General features: G+C 40.4%; 2 protein-coding genes across 7 annotated transcripts in view; one reads left to right on the forward strand and one right to left on the reverse strand.

The window, feature by feature from the left end:
- Window positions 1-4,222, reverse strand: part of CFAP99 (cilia and flagella associated protein 99) — a 54,152-nt gene extending 49,930 nt beyond the window's left edge. The window contains exons 1-3 of one of the 2 annotated variants that reach the window (XM_056490401.1): window positions 4,068-4,222; window positions 3,797-3,979; window positions 1,044-1,171 (exon numbers count right to left, since the gene is read on the reverse strand). In XM_056490401.1, the coding sequence (XP_056346376.1) occupies window positions 1,044-1,171; window positions 3,797-3,979; window positions 4,068-4,194 (438 nt within the window). In that variant the 5' untranslated portion in view covers window positions 4,195-4,222. Of the gene's footprint in view, window positions 1-1,043; window positions 1,172-3,784; window positions 3,980-4,067 lie in introns of those variants that run through there. The other variant, XM_056490402.1, reaches the window with a different exon arrangement.
- A 173-nt stretch (window positions 4,223-4,395) lies between these two features.
- The window catches only part of ZFYVE28 (zinc finger FYVE-type containing 28), a 143,192-nt gene continuing 127,603 nt past the window's right edge, over window positions 4,396-19,984 (forward strand). For all 5 annotated transcript variants that reach the window (XM_056490387.1, XM_056490388.1, XM_056490389.1 and 2 more), the window contains exon 1: window positions 4,396-4,681. In XM_056490387.1, coding sequence (XP_056346362.1) covers window positions 4,643-4,681 — 39 coding nt within the window. In that variant the 5' untranslated portion in view covers window positions 4,396-4,642. The remainder of the gene's footprint in view (window positions 4,682-19,984) is intronic.

Consider the following 19,984-nt stretch of genomic DNA (forward strand, 5'->3'; position numbering starts at 1 on the left):
CCTGATGTAATTCAGGGTATGAATACACAAAGAGTTATGTCAGTACTACAAGGCAGGAGAGCAGGGTCAGAAAAAAGGGGCCTGACTGGCAACTGCTTGGAAGGCAAGCACCCGAGGAATGGTATGAAGCCACTGCTCAGCCCCTGACTTTCTTATCACACCTCCACAGTTTTATATTCTTTTGGTCATTTGTATTTATGCAAAATCAATGCAAAAGACTATCTGACTGGAATGGCAGTGGTTTATACCTTATTGTCACAGGGGAAATGAGTCCTGGAGCCACGTGGCAGTGTGGAATCAGGGCTACAACAATGCCATTTGATAACACATGGCACACACAGACAATAGCAGTCTAAACAATATTACTGTCTTCCCTTAGTGATTTGCTAAAGCTCATTCAATCCACTAGCTGCCTCAGCACAAGTCAGGGTGACACTGAGGACAAAGAGATGGGAAGAGGTGACAGACTATGATCACGAAAGGATGGGAACTGTTTCAGCCAGAACAGATACAAATTGGAAAATCACGGTCTGGTTACTTTCAGTATTAAATTAGAATCTGCTAGCTGATTTATTGTCACTGTCCTTCTATTCCACTGTTCTGGTGGTCACTTATGTCCTCAAAGCAAGAATATTTGATCCTATGACAGCTTCTAAACTGCATTTGTACATACAAATAGGTGCTGCTGTCAGAAAATTCTACTTGGAAGGAAGAAAAGAATAAGAATCTACAAAACAGCTTAGTCAGAAGTGGAACAGAAGTTTTCCCTATCACTGTCTCATCAAATTTTAGAAGGTTGTTGCTTTTTTTTCCCCCCCTCTTGTTGCTATCCAAGCAGTTTTTCAACCCCTCTGATCTTTACTGCATTGCTTTTTCTGGTGATAATCATAAAAAAATTTGGGCTCTACTCATAAATGAAAAAATGTCACTGTAAGGGAAATCAATGAAAGTTACAACAACATGTTAGAAAACAGACACCTTTGCATTTAAAAATCACACAGTAACAAGGTAAACTGTGTAAGATCAATCAAAACTTAATATACCTGCAACATCACAGCTGATTCATCCACGAAATCCTCCATGCTCTGATTTTCAGGGTTAAACTTGTTAAGCAGTTGCACTATTAGTTCAATAAGTTCTCTATGGCTGACCATCTTCACCATGGAGAATCCTATAAATACAGGAAATCATTACTTTTTCATACCTCCTTCAGTCGAGGCATAATGCATGGTGATAGGCTCATACAGAAGTTACACAGCAGAAATGTAGAAAAGAACATTTAGGTCAAGCTTTCAAAATCACAGTTACTCAAAACAGCTGACAGGAGAAATGAAAATACAGCACAAACGTCAAGAAAATAGAAATAATTACATACTGTAAACATCTCAAAATACCTTTAGGAAAAATGGCTCCTGCACCACGTTATTTGACAAAATATAATTAAAGATAATATAGAGAAAAGCATGGATTTTTGCCTGTGTGCATACAGGTCCTATTTAACACACTGCTCTTCCCAGTGAGATGCATCAGAAAACAAAATTTTGATTTAAATCTCATCACATGTTGCTGTCAACAGCCTGTTTTTCAAAAGCAACAAAAGAAGAGGAACAGAGAGGAATTCTAAGGAAGCAGTGACTGTTGGTCAGCAGGCTGGGCCATGATCACAGCACTTCAGTGGTCTGGGCCACTGCTAACAGTGAAGGCACAGCAGTTGAGTGTTTATGTTTGAAGCTTTGCTTGTGAAATGACTGGATTTTTCTATCTCAAATGAAATCTTACCCATATGTCTGAGAATGTGTAGGACTTGTTATCTTGATTTTAATGTTCAGATGACAAGATCTATAATGCATTTGTTCCTACACACACGTTGTGTATGAAAGACCAATGACAGCAATTATCAGGCCTGAAAGTTATTAATCTGGTTTAGCAATAGGAAAAAAAATAGCACAAAAGTAACTTTCCATGGTGAAAATAAAAATGTGTTTAGTTCTTGTGTTTTATATATTATCCTCAGAAAAGAATGCCTAATCCAGATGATTCATTCCCACTGTGGTAAACATAATTCAACTCTTGCTTTTAAATATTATGATAACATTTCCAGACACAGTGGTATTGTGCTCTGCCTTTCAGCACCATCTTACTCAATAATTGCCTAAATAGCACTTTTCATTACTAATTTCAAAGCACCAAAAAAAAATACTTTGTCTGTGATTATGTTCAATACAGTCATTTAGGTACCTGTTACGATCAAGATATAAATGTCCAAATTAAAAAAAAAAAAGAAAGAAAAAAAAAGTCTAGCTAAACAGGGTTGGATCATGACAAGGGATGACAAATACAGAAAGAGGCACCATTGTTCAAGGGAATCACTGTTACTCCACTCCTCTGAGAATCATTTGTTTGTCAGGTAAGAACCTGCCAAGGGATTTCAGATAAGTGAGAGAGAAATATCTCTGTACTCCAGACTGAATCATAATCCAGGCTCCAATAACTCTACCAGTAACAAAAGCTTTTTCTTCTGGCATACCAGTAAGAAATTTGAGCTCTCATGATCCGATAACCACCCCTCCCCCCAAATAACAATCATTAACCCAAAAACTGAAATGTGTGTAACTAAGATGTGTAGTAATGCCTTCAGATCTCTGAAGACACAGGGTTTCTTAATAGAAATACCCTCACTTCTAATTAAAGTAGCTGCTTTTATTATTGTCAATGTTTTAAAACATACTCATCAGGAATAAAATGCTTTTGGTATGATATGCACCCTTATTTCCACACAGTTACTCCAGTTACAATGTATAAAAATTATATACATTTATATTGTGTATAAAATGGCAAAAATTTTCTTCCTTTTTCAGCTGTAGATTTCAGTTAAAGGAGGTGAGAACCTGATTTAACCTTATTTTATGGTGGAGCTTTGAGATATTTTGAAAGCAATTACATAAGATAAGAGTGGCCACAATTGCAGGAATTGCTTTCAATGACCTGAAAGGTTCTTTCAGGTTTTACATCTGCTCCTAGGTTCCTGACCCAGAAAAACTGTGATTGCATATCCTCTAATGAAAGGTGTCCTTCTCAAAAAGAGCTGAACTAAGCCTCCCTGCAAAATTCAGACAGATCAGATGGAAAATGTTCACTTTGAGGATCTTAATTTTAATTTTGATGTATGTAAATGTTTTTCATACCTATTGTAAGTGTTTTCCTTAACATGGCATGGTTATTTTTTATCTCTTACCTTGTAGAACTTTACAATTAAATACTTATTGTATTTCTTCTTCTGCAAATAAGTTGCATTATTTATATTGTTTATGAGATCAGTTAGCAAATGGACACCAAGGCCGGCTACTGCCCCAAATTTTAGGGAGCAAAGCCCAGCAATCCTGTCCTCAGTGCAATACAGGCCCCCTTGATGTTTTCTATTGTAGTTATAAACACCTAATAAATAAGAACACTGAAAGACGGTAGGTTTAGATTAGATATTAGGGAGATATTCTTCTCTGTGAGGGTGGTGAGGCCCTGGCACAGGTTGCCCAGAGAATTTGTGGGTGCCCTGCAGTGCTCAGGGCTGGATGGGGCTCTGAGCAGCCTGGGATAGTGAAAGGTGCCCCTGCCCAGGGCTGGGCCGTCGGAAATAGAGGAACTTTAAGGTTCCTCCCAACCCAAACCTGTCTGTGATTCTGTGATTGTACTTAAGGAACGAAGGAGTCACGAGCCTGCCCAGGGCACCCGCCACTTTCACACATGGGGAATTGCAACCGGTTTTTACTCCGGAGGTGTCACGTACGGTCACACCTGCCTCGCACCGCCGCTCCCGCTCCCGGCTGCTCCCGGCGATCGTGCCGTCCGTGTCCCGGCCGGCCCCTCCAGCCGCAGGGACCCCTCACGCACCGTTGCCAAGGAGCGCGAGGGCTGCTGGGAGCTGTAGTCCTGCTGCGAGCCCGCCTCAGTGTTGCGAAACGGTGCGACCGGGGACCCGGAACTACACGAGATAAGAAACAAGATGGCGACGGTTGTTTGAAACCGTTGCCACGGAGCTAATTCCTAGCCCGCCCGGTGTTTTCACTCACGGGCAGACAGAGGTCGGGGACCCGTCGGTTTCCGGGGCACGGGCAGCGCTGGCGGGGGCAGGCAGAGCCTGCGATCCCCGAGCGGACTCGCGCAGCGCGACCCGCGAAAAACTACAACTCCCGGCATCCACTGCAACAAGGCGGTCGCTGGGGCGTGGATTGCGCGGCACGCAGTCTCCCCGCCCCCTGCGCGTGTTACGCAAATGAGCAGCCGGGTGGGCGGGGCGATTGCACGGGCCCGCCCGGGGCCGCCACCCGATTGGGTGGGGAGGGGAGGGAGCGGGGGCGGTGTCGCGCATGCGCGGGGGCGTGGCGCTGCCGCCGGCCGCGCAATGTTTTGGGGGCGGTCGGGGCGGCGCGGAGCGCGCGGAGCCGCCGGACGGTCCCTGCGCTGACGGGAGCGCCCGGCGGCCGCTCCGTGGGAGGAGGCGGCGGAGCAGCGGGAGAACACAGCCTGGAGAGGGGCACAGCTTCCCAGAGAGAGGCACGGCTCGCCTCGATCCTCTGAGCGGCGCGGGTGGGGAGCCGGCAGCCCCCGTGGCAGCGGCGGCGGCGGGGTGTCAGCGGCCGCGGTGATGATGAACAGGTTCAGAAAGTGGCTGTACAAACCCAAGGCAAGTTGCGAGGAGCCGCCGCTGCCCGGGTTCGGCGTCACGCCGCGGGTAGAAGTCGGGACGCGGTTCCCGGCGGATCCCGGCGCGCAGCCGCGGGTCGCTCCGCGGCCGTGAGGCGCCGTGAGGGGCGAGCGGAGCCCGCGGGCGCTCGCACGGTGCCGGCGGCAGCGGTCGGAGCGCGGGTGCGGGAGCGGCTCCGGCGGCGCGGAGCGCGGCGCCCGCTGCGGCGGGGGATGACAAAGCAGAGCCGGAGCCGCGGGGCTGCTCCGAGCCGGGCGAGCGCGGCCCGGGGCGGGCTCGGGGCTCTGCCCGGCCCCGCGGAGCCCGCGGAGCGGCTGCGGAGCTGGCGGCTGTGCCCGGCCGAGCCCGGGCAGCGCTCCCGGCGCGCTGCGGGCTGCGCAGAGCCCGGACCGCGGAGATGTTCGGGCGCTCCTCTTGTGCTGTTAACGCTGCGTGTGTACACCTGGAAACTTCGCAAGTTAGGAGATTTATTGGAAGGTGCTCTGTAGGTGTGTATTTTGTGCACTTCTCGCTTTGAAATTCTTGGAAGGAATCCAAGAATCGCGGTTTGCTTTGCAATGAAATTATCTTCTGGCACGAGTTAAGTAACAACTGTCTGGAGAGTGATCTTGTCTGGCATGTGGTGTTCGGATCGTAAATCAAGGACATTACTGCTTTTGAGCACCTATAGCATCTTTTTCTTGTGCAGGCATCACAGCAGTCGGTATAGTTACTCACTTTCTGAAGTATTTGATTTAATTTTGGTTCCTGTTGTTTTTTCCTGTGCTTTGCTATCAGTTATGGTGTGGGTTCTCAGTTTGTAAACCTTCCATGTGCTCAGTTCTTTTGGCCGAATTATGGCCAGTGTGTTCCAGTGGGGAAAAATACAAGGCTGAGGTGATGCTGCAAAATAAAAGTTTATATTATGATGGCTTTATGGATTTAACATGCAGTCATAACTCTTGAGTACTGCTGAGGAACACATAGCTGTCAGATATTGCTGCTAATAGCTGCAAGGGAGATAATGTATAGATTTAGTAATTGAAAATACAGTAACGAGTTATAGATAACTTTAATTGAATTTTCTTATTTTTGTATATTTTCTACAAGGGAAAAACTAAAGAAAGAATAGTTAATGAACAAAAAGAAATACTGTTAATCTTAAATGCAGAATAAATCATTGTGAATATATCTTCTGTCACTTTTTTTAAACAAAACTCATTAGACTTCACATTGCTTTTTTTTCTAATAGAGATTTTATCTTTTTGTGATAAGACTTGTTTTTTAATATACTATCTCTGTTGTAAAGCGTGTGTTTGGCATTCAGGGTCTGTATCAAACAATCTATACTTAAAGTTCTGTGGCACTTCTCTGGGGTGAAGGAGCTTTCAAGCCTGTTGCATGATAGGGGGCCTCAAATCAGGAACACCTGTTGCTGCTGTTGGTTTAAAACCAGCACCACTGCTTTTTGTTGTATATTTATATCTTCTTTCCCAACAGTTTTTCTTAGTTTCAGTAGCCTACAACATCATTTTTGTTCTGGTATTCAGAATGGCTTCCTGGGGAATTGTAAGAGCTTCAGAAAAAGGCACTTTTCCTGGTGTGTCTGTTGAGTGGGTGTGGATCGTGTCATTAAATATACAGAAGTTTGAATAGCACTTCTTTTATAGAAGGTGAGACAGGATCTCACATACAGGGACTGTACCTTTCCTGGTTGTATTACTTGCTTTTCTATTTAAAGGAATTTGCAAAGATTCCTTCTCGTAAGGTCAGTGGGTTCCAGGGTCTGTTTGGAATGCAATGCATTTTGAAGAGGACTTTCCTGAATATTTATTTGGGTGGGGGCTCTCAGGATCTACGTTACTTGTAACCCTCTTTTAGGTACTATTGTTGCCAGGTGCATTTTTATCAGTTAGGTTTTGCTGCTCCCAGTGATGGAGAATTCTTCTTCTGAAGTATTCCAAGTCCTACTGCCATATAATAGTACTGCTGCATAGCAGCAGATTTAAATACCACTGGATATTTGGCCAGAGCTTTAATGGCCATTCAGAGGTACTTTTGGAGGTGAGGGGTGGGATGACATCAGAGTGTAGCAAATTCATAGTACAGCCTGCTCAGAAACCTGAATATATGGTTTAGCTTAATCCTAAGGGAACTATTTCATAATTCATCCCTGAAAAAACACAGCCCCAGAATATGTAAATTAATTGAGCTTCATCTTTTTAAATGGTGAGGATAAGGTAATGAAATAGAAGAGTGTGTAACAAGGGAGAATCACAAAACTCTTAGGGTAATCATCAGTTACTGCAAGATGCAGGACCTGCATCGAGCCAAGTTACTTGGTAACTGCTGCATGTGTTTGAACATACCAAGAATGGGAGAGAAAATGTGGGTGTAGGAAGTGGAGAGTCTTGACTAATGTTGTGAGCATGTCACGAGAACAGCACGACTTCCCTGGATCCTTGTTCAGTCAGTGCTCTTCCTGCCCAGCTCTGTTCCTCAGGTATGCTGATATGCCAGATTTTAATAAACCAGATCAAATGCCAGTGGTAGAGGTAACCAGAGAATGAAATAAATAGCAGTGACGTGATCTGTAGAGCTGCTAGGAGGCAGATTTTAACTGATGTATTGGAGACACAGCAGAGACAAGATTTTGTTTCCAGCCTCCTGTGCCACATTGATTGTTGTTTAATTTTTAAAACGTTGTCTGTAATATGTTTTGCTTTTGGGGACTGTGGATTCCATGCATTTTTAAGTGTTTGAAGGGAGGATGGTGTTGCTTTTGATCACTTTTTAAGAGGGGTAATTTGAAGCAGTAATGTTCTTAAATTGTAGCATATTGGTGGAACAATAGTTACTCTCTTTGACCTCCTTAGGACTCTGCAGGGTTCCCAGGCATCCACCTTCCTGAGACAAAAGAATGATCCCATCTAAATCAAGATACTTGTCTGAATGCACAGATATAATAGAAATGTTCCCTGCCTCTTCAGGGAATTTCTGATCTTGCACCATCTGCTGCTGGAGCATTCTACAGGTGTCCAGTCAGAACCTGCTCCCAGGCAGATCTGAGCGTCCAGCAAAAATACCAAACTGGACTGGTTTTGCAAAGATTTGAAATGGATTTGATATCCAAAGAATTCAGAATAATTTCTGTGAATGCTGCTGCTTAAGTCTGAAGCCTAGCTTGAAAAATGCGTGGGTAACTAGCTCACAGAGGTACTTGCTTTGAATTGAGCTCATGTTTATTGATACTTTGAAAGAGCTATTTTGTTTGATGGGAAAAAAAGTCTGTCTCTAACCACAACTTGAATGTTTTTAATCTGTTTAGCATAACAGACTGAAAACTAAACATGCATCTTCAGTGTGTTTATTTTTTATATTTTTATTTTAAAAATACTGCTTACTTTGTGTTTATCTATGTTTTTTTTGGTTTGTTTTTTTTTTTTTTTTTTTTTTTTTTTTTTTTTTTTTTTTTGCTCCTAGTTTCTTTCACATAGTAAATATAGACTTCTAGCAGTTAAGGTAAAAAATTTATGTTTCTGTAATGCAGTAAAAATTTTTAGTCGTTGGTAGTAAAGCTATTGCTTTGTGAATGCTTTGCCTCAGTTAAAGGATGCATAGTCTAGAGGTTTTGTAGGTGCGTTTTTTACCAACCCTTTCCTCTAAGACTTACCGAAGTGCAGCTGTGCCCTCAGTGCCTGTTTTAAATAAAGGCTGTCTAAACTCCCATGGGGATGTGAAGCTGGGTTTATGGAAATGGCCCCAACTTGTAGCTGGGAGTGCACACTTAGTGACAAGTGGGTACTCAGCACAGCTCTTTCACACCCTTCACAGGCTGTGCATCTTCTCCCCTGGGAATGCTTGAGATGCTGAGAGTTGTAGCTACTTTCTTCCCCTGTGTTCTGAAATACTGTTCATGGCTTTCTTAAATCTGATAATTACTTTCTGCAGCTGGATTAGCAGATACATCTTTGAGAGGTCCTTGCTTGCCTGTTAATGTGTGTCTGCAGTGGTGCTCTGTGATCAGAAGTAGCATTTAGGGATAAGTGGAATGGCAGGTACTTGGAGAAGGCTTGTTTCTATGTGCATAATGCCCTTTTCTTGCTTTTTAAAGGATCTTCTTAGCTGTATTTCCATGAAAGTAAGCCATACCTAGTAATAATTGTTGCTACTGATAATTGTTAAAGAACTTGGAACAGCAAAGGTAAGTTAATTAAGAAAAAAAAGGCTTAATAGATAGTAAAAGGGTAACTTGGAACACGCAAGCGAGATGAAGAGAGTATGCCTTGTGAATCTAGAGCAGTCACCTAAAGTAGAAATGTGAGAGCCAGTGGCAAAACTCAAAAATAGCCAAATAACTTCTGGGGGGTTCTGTATTACTTTGCACAAGGAGAAGTGTTAAAAGAAAAAAAAAGTCCTAGGTGGATGTTGAACATCAAGAACTTCACAAAAACTAATCTTTCTCAACAGCCTTGTCAGGGTTGCTTAGTGGCAGAGCTGGCTCCAAAAAGTAAAAGATGGGAAATACAATAGGAAATAGCTGATTTGGTTTTTCAGCAGTAAGAGGAGAAACACATTTGCAGGATTTTTTTGTCGGAAAAAAAATTGTAAGTAGAAAAAAAGATTTTCAATATGAATGGAAGTTTGTTAGAAGAATGGAAGGTAGTAAAAAAGTACACAGTTAACTGTGCTTAACATAATGCAAAAAGCATTTTTAAAATTGGGTCAGTAGAATTAGATGCAGGAAGAGAGAATTATTTTGAGCAGCATTTAAATGGATGGAAATGGTCAGAAATGAAAAAGGACAAAACTGCTGGAATTGCCAAGCAACTATTGATACTAGTTTTGGGGAAGTGAATGAAAAAGGAAGGATGATTTCCCAGTGATAGATGGAAAGCACCTAGCATCTTATTTTAGCTATGATTTCCATATCTTAAAAGTGAAAGGTTTGCTTTTCAGAGAAGAAAATTAGAGTGAGTTTATTCTTGGGAAAAGTTCTTAAAATGAATAGTGAAAGAACAGGTAAATGCTATTTATGACTTACATATATCTATATGTTATATAACTTATTTTCATTTGACTGGTGCCATACAGTATTCAAAACCTTTGGGCACAGCAGTTTGTGAAGAAAAATTTATTATTTAGAGTAATATTTATATTAGCAACTAATGACTTCAAGACAGAAGATTCAAGAGTTTTTCTTACTTTAGAAAACAGCTGTTACTGGATTTTTGAAAAGTCACTGTTCTAATGATCAGCTCTTTGATCTTTCTTATCTGTGTAATTATTCTTGTTGCCCCTCTCTGATCGGAGGCTGCAGCTATTTAACTACATTAATCAGTGTTATTGATAACAATCCTGAGGAAGACAACTTATAAATCATCATGCATTATTCAGAGTTTTGCATATTGAATTGCTTCATTTTAGAAGCACCATCTAGTGGTTTGAACACAAGTGTGGGAGCTAATAATTCTTTGCTGATGTATTGTAGCAGTGCAGCTAAATCAAGACAATTACCTGCAGTCATATTGTTTCTTAGCCTTGGTTTACCTGTAGCTGAACAAGGGAAGGAGGCCACGATTACAATTGTCTAAGAGAGCTGCTTGTTTGTTTTTAATTGCTCTGATGTGAAATGTATTTGTACCTTGTGAAATTATTTTTTGATGCAGATTGCTGTGAGCAGAATCATAATAGATCAGATTAAAGGTGCATCTAGCCTGGTGTGATGTCTGGTGGTTCTCTCTTTCTCTGTCCTGTAACAGATACTTAGGGACAAAGAAGAGATGAATAGAAGCTTGTATATCCTCTGGACTTCCTTTAAAATTTGATGGTCTGCAGCATAGGAATTTGTTGAGCTACAGATAATATAATATCTTATAATTCAAAAGATCATGAAGTTGTTTCTTTTAAATGAGTAATAATTTTTCAATTCATTTGTATTTCTGGTCTCCATAATGACTGCTAGCTTCTCAGTGCTTAAAGCTGAGTTTGATTCCAGTGAAGTAAACATTTTCTTTAGAAGCTTTTTCAAACAGCCAGTGGTGTGACCTAATGTGCTCCTTGTCCTGCAGACTCGTCTTCTGGTGTTTATCTAGGAAACCTGATTTGGATGTTTAGATTCTGTTGCTCTTCTCCCACAGTGTGATGGAACTTAACAGAATTTAGAAAAAATTACTCCGTAGAAATCACAATACATTTGTCCTAGGCTCTTTTAGGAGAATGACAAAAAACTTCCACTAAGAATATCCTCAGCACTGGACTACAGTAGAACATTTTCTTGCTGAACTAACTGAGGAATAAGCAGTGCAAAGCCTTCTGATGTGCTTCATTTAACTGCTTTAATAGTTATGATGATCTACTTTCCTGGCAGTTATATTGGCAACATTGACTTAAATTAATTCAGTAAAACTATTTTTAAATATTGGTGTTAAAAATAAATTAATTGAAGGCTGTGTTTGTTTATTTGGCTCACATTTGAAGACTGACCTACCTTCCTAGTGCATGTGAAAGAGCAAGTTTCTCCTGCTTGTTTTACTGGAGGATGATGCTAAATTCAAGTCTGTCTTACCTGTTTCTCAGCTGAGTCTTTGTTTTCATCTTGAAAGTACACAGTATTCCAGCAATTTATTGTATCTCAAATGACAAGCTGGGCTAAGTGGTGTAATGGCCATATGTCCCCTGTTTCCATCCAGGAAGTGAACTGCTGCATTCCATGCTAGCTGAGGCTCTTGAATCCTATAAACTCGAGCTGTCCCTAAGTCAGCTAAAGCAGAGCACTTAGCCCGGGTCTGGTGGTCAGCTCAGTGTAATAGGATACAGTTTTCCTTTGAGGCAGTGTCAGCTGCCTGCTGCTTGAAAACAGGAGGGTGGCAAAAGCTGTAATGCATTTTCTAGAAGTCTAGATTTAGGGTATAGCAAAGAATAAGTTTATTTGGGACATAGAATGTTTGGAAAATTTAAATATTAAGCATTTCTGGTTCAGTGTACTTTGCTGGTGTGGCTGCAAGGTCTTGCTCTTATTTATTTGTTTTGATGCCGTGGGTCAGACTTACTACATCCTGTCTGTCTGTTCTACTCTGCAGCCTGTAGGATTTTGCTGCCTGTCACTCCAGTAGTCTGTGGCTTTTACTGTTTAGGCTTCTAGCCTGACAATTCCTCTTGACCTTCCTGGTCAAGATACTGTTTCTTCCTGTGGTCCCCCTGCATTCACCACCCACTCCTCCCTCAGTTATTGTTTTTGATACTTTTTAGGAATAAGATGCCCTGAGAAGCTGATCAACAGGAGCCGAATTGTGCCTCTGCTTTGCTCAGTAGGCCATAAGCTTATTTTTCTTCTCTTGTAGGGTCTTTCCTCATACTTGGTAGTCATTCAGAATGAATAATGTAAGAGTGGGCATCACATCAGTACTGGGTACACCATTCTGAGTGAAGGAATGAAAAGGAAGCAAATGGGGGAAAAGAAACTGGAGGAGACAGGTGGAGAAGATGGGTTCAAAGAAAAGACTTGGCATAGAAATGTAAGAAAAATAGTTTGAGAGAGGAAAAAGGGAGGATGACTCTCCTTTTTATTTCAAAATGCCTGCTCTTTATTTTGAAATGGAACACAGGTTAATTTAAATTAGGGTGATGTTTATGCTGGAATGTGTTAATTCCTGTCATCAAGTGGCACTTTGATCTCTGAGAATTATAGGTGGCTGAGGCTAAACTAACCGGATGTTCAGGGTGTTCTGCATTTCTGCTTTGCATTCTTCTAATTCTCACCTTCCTTTGTAGCCTTTTAATGTAGGAAACATTTCCTGACATTCTGAAGTTAATCAGATGTTCAAAAGCCCATGTTTTTTCACGTTATTGTTTCCTCCCAAGACAGGAGCTGGGCTTGAAGGGGTCTTGAGTGTTTGTCTATAAATGGCTTTGGGATGTTTGTCATCTAATAAACTTTTTTATGAATGGTGTGGGCTGTCAGAATAATGTCTCTAATTCTCCTTGTGTAAGCACCAATCTCTAGGCAGAAATTTTACCCTTCTGTCTTGGTCCAGTTATTGAAGTTTGTGTGCTCTTAATGTACAAATGAGAACATACCAGCATTCTTCTGTAAAACCCTCCAAATCCTCTTAAAGCACTGCCTGCTTTTTACTTTATTTTTAAGATGCATATACAAAGAATGTATTTCTGCATTGCTAAACATTTAATATTTTTTTCCTAAGTATTTTTTGTAAAGCTGAACCAGTACATCTGATCCAGTCAACAGCAGAAATATCTTGATGGAATTCATGTCATTTTATGGTTCAAGATGGATAGAAGCCTTTATGAAATAAGGAGGAGTTAGTACAATGTAGTCTTTGGTATTTTTATTGTATTTTGATAATTTCTTTGCTAATGGTTTTGTTGAAGCAGCTGACTAAGTGTATTTGAAGAGAATATTATATCCAACTGCTATCCACTGCAAGTATTCTCATTTTCAGTAAGACTGGTCTTAGTGGCTGTTTCTTTGCTTGCTTTGCTGTTTGTGTTTGTTTTTTTTTTTTTAATTTTGTTGGTTTCTTTTAAATTTTTTCCCCTAGGCTCTATCATACTCTTGTGTCCAAAAGTTTTGTTTACTGCTTGCAATGTCTTCTGTTTCCCTAGCATTACTTCCACCTAGATTTTTCAGTGGGATTTTGTGCGTAATTGCATACCTGCTATAAATTTTTTTCCTTCTTGAATTCAGTCAGGATACTTGACAAATACTAGACCTGATAGTAGTGGTGACAGTAGGAAGACAGGGACTGAAGTAGAAAGGCAGTAGGCTTTTTTCTCTTCACTTCTCTCACTAGAAGAGACAGGGAAGCAAGGCTTTGTATTGGGCATTTAGGCATTTATCTTTATTTTAGAGTTGACAATTTAATTTTTTTGTCCAGTTATTTTTAAAGTTATATTTTCTCAATTAATTTGCCACACTATTTCCTTTGAAAGTGTTTATTTCAGGAAGCCTAGTCTTAGGTTGTAACTGTTTTTCAATTTATTTCTTTTTCTATTGAAATTTGAGAGTTACTATTTGGCAGTTTCCTAGTAGACAGTCCTGTGTATAATTGATACAATAAACCAATAAGTTAATGTTAAAATAACTCTTACTTCTGAATTTTGAAGTGTTTTTAGATATAGAACTGGGATGCATTTTTTCCAAAAATGAATAAAATCCTTAGAAAATATGCTTTTCAGTATGAAAACATTAACACCATGTTTTGCTCTGTATTATACATGTTCTGTTAATTTCTTGGTGTAATGTATGTATATCTGTCTTCATGGATATATAATCTGCTATTCTGATGTTAACAAATTGATGTTGGTGAATTGTAGGTGCCTCATGTTTATTTCCCATTTGAAACAATGAGGTTGTCTATTTTATGATGTCATTTGACTTGTGTATTTGTACAGCTTGACTAGCTTTTTGATTAATTTAGAAAGAAAGGTGTCTGGTAGAAATTCATACTTTGTTAGAAATCATATGCTATGTAAGACTCATCAAGAACAATTCCTGAGTAATCCTGAAGAGTTAATAGGTGGCAACCTTTCTCCTGGAAACATTAGTTTTACTGTAGGAAAGAGAAGTACAATTTTTGTTTAAGCCCAGAGTCATTTGTTATCAGTCAGGTCAAGCAGTAAAATGTTGAGAGGTTGGTTCCAGCTCTTTTTATAATTATTTCTCTTTCTATATATATCCACATGTGCCTGCATGTTGTGTGAGATCCAAAACTTGTGTATCATCTGTGCATCTTTCAATACAAATAGTCATACTTGTTATTTCTGAAATGGAGGTCTGAGGCATGAAGGTGAGAAGAGGTTATTTGGTGCCCTAAATGTAGGTCAATAGCCAAACTAGCCAGAAAAGCTCTATTTGGAGGTTTCTCAACCATTTAATTCCTAATTTGCCACTTCTTTCTATCTAGTGCTTTTTATGAGATGATTTTTCCTTTTAGATTACCCTGCAATATCATTTTACAGCTGAAGCAATAGACCAGATTGTATGTACTTTGCTATTCAAAGATTGGAGTGCAACTTACTGTTGCCATATGCTTAGATTTAGTGTCCAACTCTTGCTTACAAATGAGAACATATGGGAGATAGGTAATGGTGATTTTCAGCTGTTAATTAGTCATGGTTAAAATGATGCCTCACTAACCATCCCTCCAGTTAGTTCTTTCTCATCTCTGTCTCGTGGTAGCATTTCTAGTGTATATGGACTTGCAAAACTTCTGAGGGGGGAAAAAAAGTTTCCTTCCACTAAAACAGTTTTGTAATTTGGAAGGTGTGAGTCCTGAACTGAGGTGGGCCCTTTGACTTCCAGATTTTATAATTTGTTTGCTTTTTGTGAAATCAAGTTGCTGATGTACTGAAAACAGGAATTAGATACTAAATGCTGGTACCTGTTATGTAAATAGGCTTTACAGTGTTGGATAAAAATTTTATCAGTAAGGACTAATTTTAACCTTGGAACCTGTTTGCGACACTCTGATGATAGGATGTGGATTTTAGTTACTCGATTGCAGTCTGGTTACTTGAACCCTGTTACTACACACTGTTAATTATCCCTTCTTTTACTGCTTATTAGGCAACTTTTCTATTGCAATGACTGAAGTCTTCTGTAAAATAAGATATGGTCAAATGTATTAGTGCAGCAGTGATCTCTGCAGAGCAAAGAGAGACATATTCACCTGTCTCCAGTGTCCAGGATACCTGACTCTCATCAAGAATTGTTTGTGCACTCCCCTTGTGAATTTTAAGTCAACCAGGACAGTAACAAAAATGCAGAAATGCTGCTGGTGCTCAGCTGGTTTTTCAGCTTGCCAGCCATGTGCTCCTGTCTTGCCTCCCTGATGTTGGTGTTGAAAATTGTGTAGCTGTGTCTTGCATTGAATCATCTTTCTAGCACGGGTGGGAACTTCCTGGCTTTGTTAATATAGTTTTACAGGCTCAGTTACCAGCTTAATTGGGGACAGGGGCAGCACAACTCCTCTTTTGGTGGCAGGATGGTCTTTGTACTACCTTGTACCAGCTATGGGGTTGCATCTTCAGTGTCTTTAGAGGTCATGTCTTATGTTCGACTCATAATATAAATACTGGTAAAATGGAATCTCAATCCAAATTGCACCATTTCTATTGCTCTTTGTTTTGTATGGAAGGTGTTAATTTCTGTAATGCAGAGGCCACTCTGAAACCTTGGTGAAGTCATGTGGGACTGAGAGTTGGACTTCTGATGCAATTCTTTAGCATAAAATAGGCTCACCCAAAGTTATTTTTAGGTGACATTAAGGTGCAGACTTTGTATAAAATGTTAATGCTAGTAATCTTGCAGTGGCAGAGACACAGATAGCATGTGTTGGAGGCAAACCTCTCCAGAAGTAGTGAGGCAAGGCAGTGAACTGTGCAAAGGACAGGGTTTCCATTCTTGACCTGCATGGTGCTTTGAGATAGCTGTTCTTACCAAAAAGTGCTGTGAAGGTATTTGGTGAATTCTGTACTGTGAATTTGGCATATCAGTTCTCTGTTTCAAGTTCCATATATGAATTGTCAAACCTAAAGCTTGGTAATTTTGGGCTTGGGACCAGTAGAGTAAAAAGATCAGCTAATTACACTATTTAAACATTAAAAAAATTTAAAGCTTTGAAAATGTTTCCTCTATTTAATTTTCATCAGCTGGCTCAGAATTAATATATTGGAATGACAGTATTGTCAGATACTGTAATATTTTTCACTGTGTGCATACTGTAATGAGATTTTAAAAACTGTAAGAAAGAGGAAAATACAAATCCTTGTTAATTTTAACCAAAAGCATTTTTTCTTTTTTTTTTTCTTTACTTGCACTTTGTTTACTTGAAAGGTAGCAAATAAAACTTCTGCACAGCTAAATAAAAAATATCTGGGATACAGAAGTAGAGGTACTCTTACTTTGTAGATTCCTGCCTCCTCTCCAGTAAAGAACCTGCACAAGTCACTGCATTCTGGGCTGAGAAGCAAAGTGATCACAAAAAGAGCTGAAAGTTCTGCGGTTCTTAAGGAGAATCTCTTAAAGCAGCAGAAGTTGCTTCTAGGGAGGTTATTTGCTTAAGCAACTTAAAAGCAATATGGAGGATGATGTTACATAATGTGTTTCTCTATGTGCCTGCTTTCCCCAGTCCATTAGATCCATGTGGAGCAATTAGGTGCAGGAAAAAGGCAATGTGATGGAGAAGGGCTGCATTCCTGATGTTATTTCCACTGATAACACCTTGTGCTGGTGGGGGGGAGGAGAATTTCTTTTGTGATTCAGATCGCTTTTCTCTCTGGATAAAACAAGGTGTTAAGGGAAGTCTATTCTTAACCAGCCTTCAAAATTATTTTGAAATCCTAATTGTTTCAGTGAGGAATTTGCTGAGGAATATGGGGATTGAATAGAAACTGTCTATTAAGTGGTGTTGGAGCACCCTCTGCAGCCTCATAATAATATTTAAATGAGCTTTCAACATTTCTGGTGATAGATTAATGGAATGAATATTCAAAAAGAAAAATTAAGTATCCAGGTGCTTTATGCTGCTCTCTAGGCCCATCAAAGTACAGTAATAGATCCGTAGGGAAAAGAATTAATTAGCATGTTGTAGACCTTTTGTATTTGTTACCCTATTGCACCTCTCCTGAAAACAAAACTCTCAGCAGTTCCAGTAGGTTCACTGAAGTTCAGACTAAGAAGTAAAGAATAGCATGTCCAGTGGGAATGGTGTGAGAATTAGATCTGTGTGACAGGCAAGTTATAATGCTATTTAACAAACTGAGGAGAAAAGCTTAAGAAGTATTCCCTTTTGAACTGCCAGTTTACTGCCTTGTGATCTCAAGCTGCCAGGATTTGGTGACCTATGAGTCACGTCACAGCTCCGTGTTCAGCAGCTGGCTAATTGCTGGTGTCATGCTGGGATATTGGTTCAGGGCAGGTTGGGAAAGCATGTGACTGAATGTATTTCCAATCCTGTGGCCTTTTTGCAAATGTTTGGGTTTCTTCTAATTTGCTGTTCAATCATCTGAACCTCCTGAGTTTGAGCTGCAGTAGTTTGCACAAGAGTGTGGTTAGGCATGAGAGATTACACAGCTGAACCATGAACATGTGAGTTGTTTTTGTAGGTGAATGCTCTTCTTAATTTATGACAGTGATTTAATTTTTGTCTATAATTTCTTACCTAAATCAGTCATAGTATTTATACCAGGATCATGTCAAGCCTTCTTTCTGTTCCTTCAATGTGTTTAAAGGATTCATTCAGGATTTTGTAAAGATAACTAATGAAGCATATAGGAATTCTTTGTCTGTGAAGAATAAGCTTGTTTTGGGTGCTACTATCATAGCTTTTTGTACATGATAGATGATGTGTAGTTGTGATAATCACAGAACTGAGCAGAGGGTGAGGTTGAAAGAGACCTGTCCATGCCTCTTGGCTTCTCAGGACTGTGTCTGGTCAGGTTCCAAATTCCTCTAAAGAAGGAGACTCCACAACCCTTCTGAGCAGCCTGTGACAATGCTCAGTCACCTTTAGAGTAAAAACACGTTTCCTGATGTTTAGATGAAATCTCTCATATTTCAGTTTGTATCTACTGGCTCTTTTGCTCTAACTAGGTGTCACCCCTCTGAGTGTTCTTTCCACCTTCCCATTAGATATTTATATACATTGATAAGATCCACTCTGAGCTTTCTCCAGACTGAACTGTTCTACTTCTGTCCTAGCATGACAGATGTTTCTAGGCCAGAATCATCAGCCTTGGATAAACTATCTCCATTATGTCCATGCTGTTCCTTTACTAGGGGGTCCAGAGCTGGACCCAGCACTCCATGCCTCCCTAGTCCTGACTGGAAAGGCAGGCTTAGCTCCCTCTCCCTGCTGGCAGTGCTCAGGAGGCACTGTTGCTCCTGTGGTGCAAGGGCCTGTTGCTGACCTATTCAAATTTGGCAAAAGTTGTTTCCTCCATCTCTTTGGACAACCTATTACTCTGCCTTTGTAACCAGTTCCCTTCCAACTCCCAATACCAATCTAAGCCAGTGACATCACTGTGACCATTTCTGGCCTCTTTCCCACTCCTCCTCCAGCTTTGGCTGTGACATTTGTTGGAGCCCTTGTGAGCTGACTCAGCCTAGAAGAAAGCAGTTTGGACATTTGAAAGGAGAGCTGAACTCTTTCCCACTCTTCTTTCTGCCCCTTGGAAAGCTTCTCCCCCCACATTTGCTGATTAAATCAATTTGACAGTGAAAGGCCAGATGAGCTGTAGTCATCCACTGAGTGGTAGCCAGCCAGGTATGCAGGGCTGGGGGTGGAGGATTGGGAGGAGTGGGATTACTCTTGGCAACAGCAACTCAATAAAGTTCATCAGTGAAGTAGAATCTTTTGTAATATTGAGGAAATGAACATTTCCAAGCCTGTGGTTTCATGAACTTCTTACAAAGCGCAGTTAAAAAACTCACATTTTCAACCATATTGAATGAAATTGCTTTAGGTCAAAAGCAGAACATGAACAAAGATCTGAGAGAGAACCTAAATACATGTGGTGTGACTAAAGCTATTGAATGAGGCAGTGAAGTTAATATATTTTCTTTTCATTTTTTAAACAAGTCAGAAAATAACAAGACTGTTTCTTCTTTCCCCTAATCTTTTTTTTTGAGGAAGGACAGGTTTTGACAGTTAACTTTTCATGTTCAGTGACTGATACTTATTTATTGGACCATACACCTTGAAAAATGTTTATTTTGTTTCATTCTAAGACTTCTTGGCAGGTTTATGTGTGGGTGCATGGTGTGGGTGGCTTTTTTATGATGAGCATAAGGAATCATCAGTTTTGGTGGGGAAAATTCATCTGGGAAAATAACTTTTTTGCACAGAAGCTTGGACTCTGGAATATAGCTGCATTTGCTGATTTAGGTTTTGGTCTGGTTTGGCTTCTAAAATGTCATTTTGAGGCATCTGGAAAAGTTTCCTTTTCATGAGAGGTTGGGTAGGTTTTAGGCTGTTTTTAGAGAAGTCTCTAAAGGAGGTTTTCTCTCAAGAGATGGTTATGGTTTCTTCTCTATAATGAAAGTAACTGAAGTCCAGAATTTAGCTGTTTATTCTTATATGTTATTGTTGTAGATGTTTCCAGAAGGTGCCTGTAAGTTGATGAAGGAATGAAGAATTGAAAATTTTGCAGGTGGTTTCTTTGGAGATGCTGACACATGGGCAGAGCAGCCAGGGCTGTTGCTGCTTCTGCCAGTCTTCTCTTCAACATCTGTGTGCTGCTGTCATAGAGCACACCTTGAATAGTCTGATTTTCCAAAAC

Source organism: Oenanthe melanoleuca, chromosome 4 (assembly GCF_029582105.1).
Source record: "Oenanthe melanoleuca isolate GR-GAL-2019-014 chromosome 4, OMel1.0, whole genome shotgun sequence".
NCBI classification, from domain to species: Eukaryota; Metazoa; Chordata; class Aves; order Passeriformes; family Muscicapidae; genus Oenanthe; species Oenanthe melanoleuca.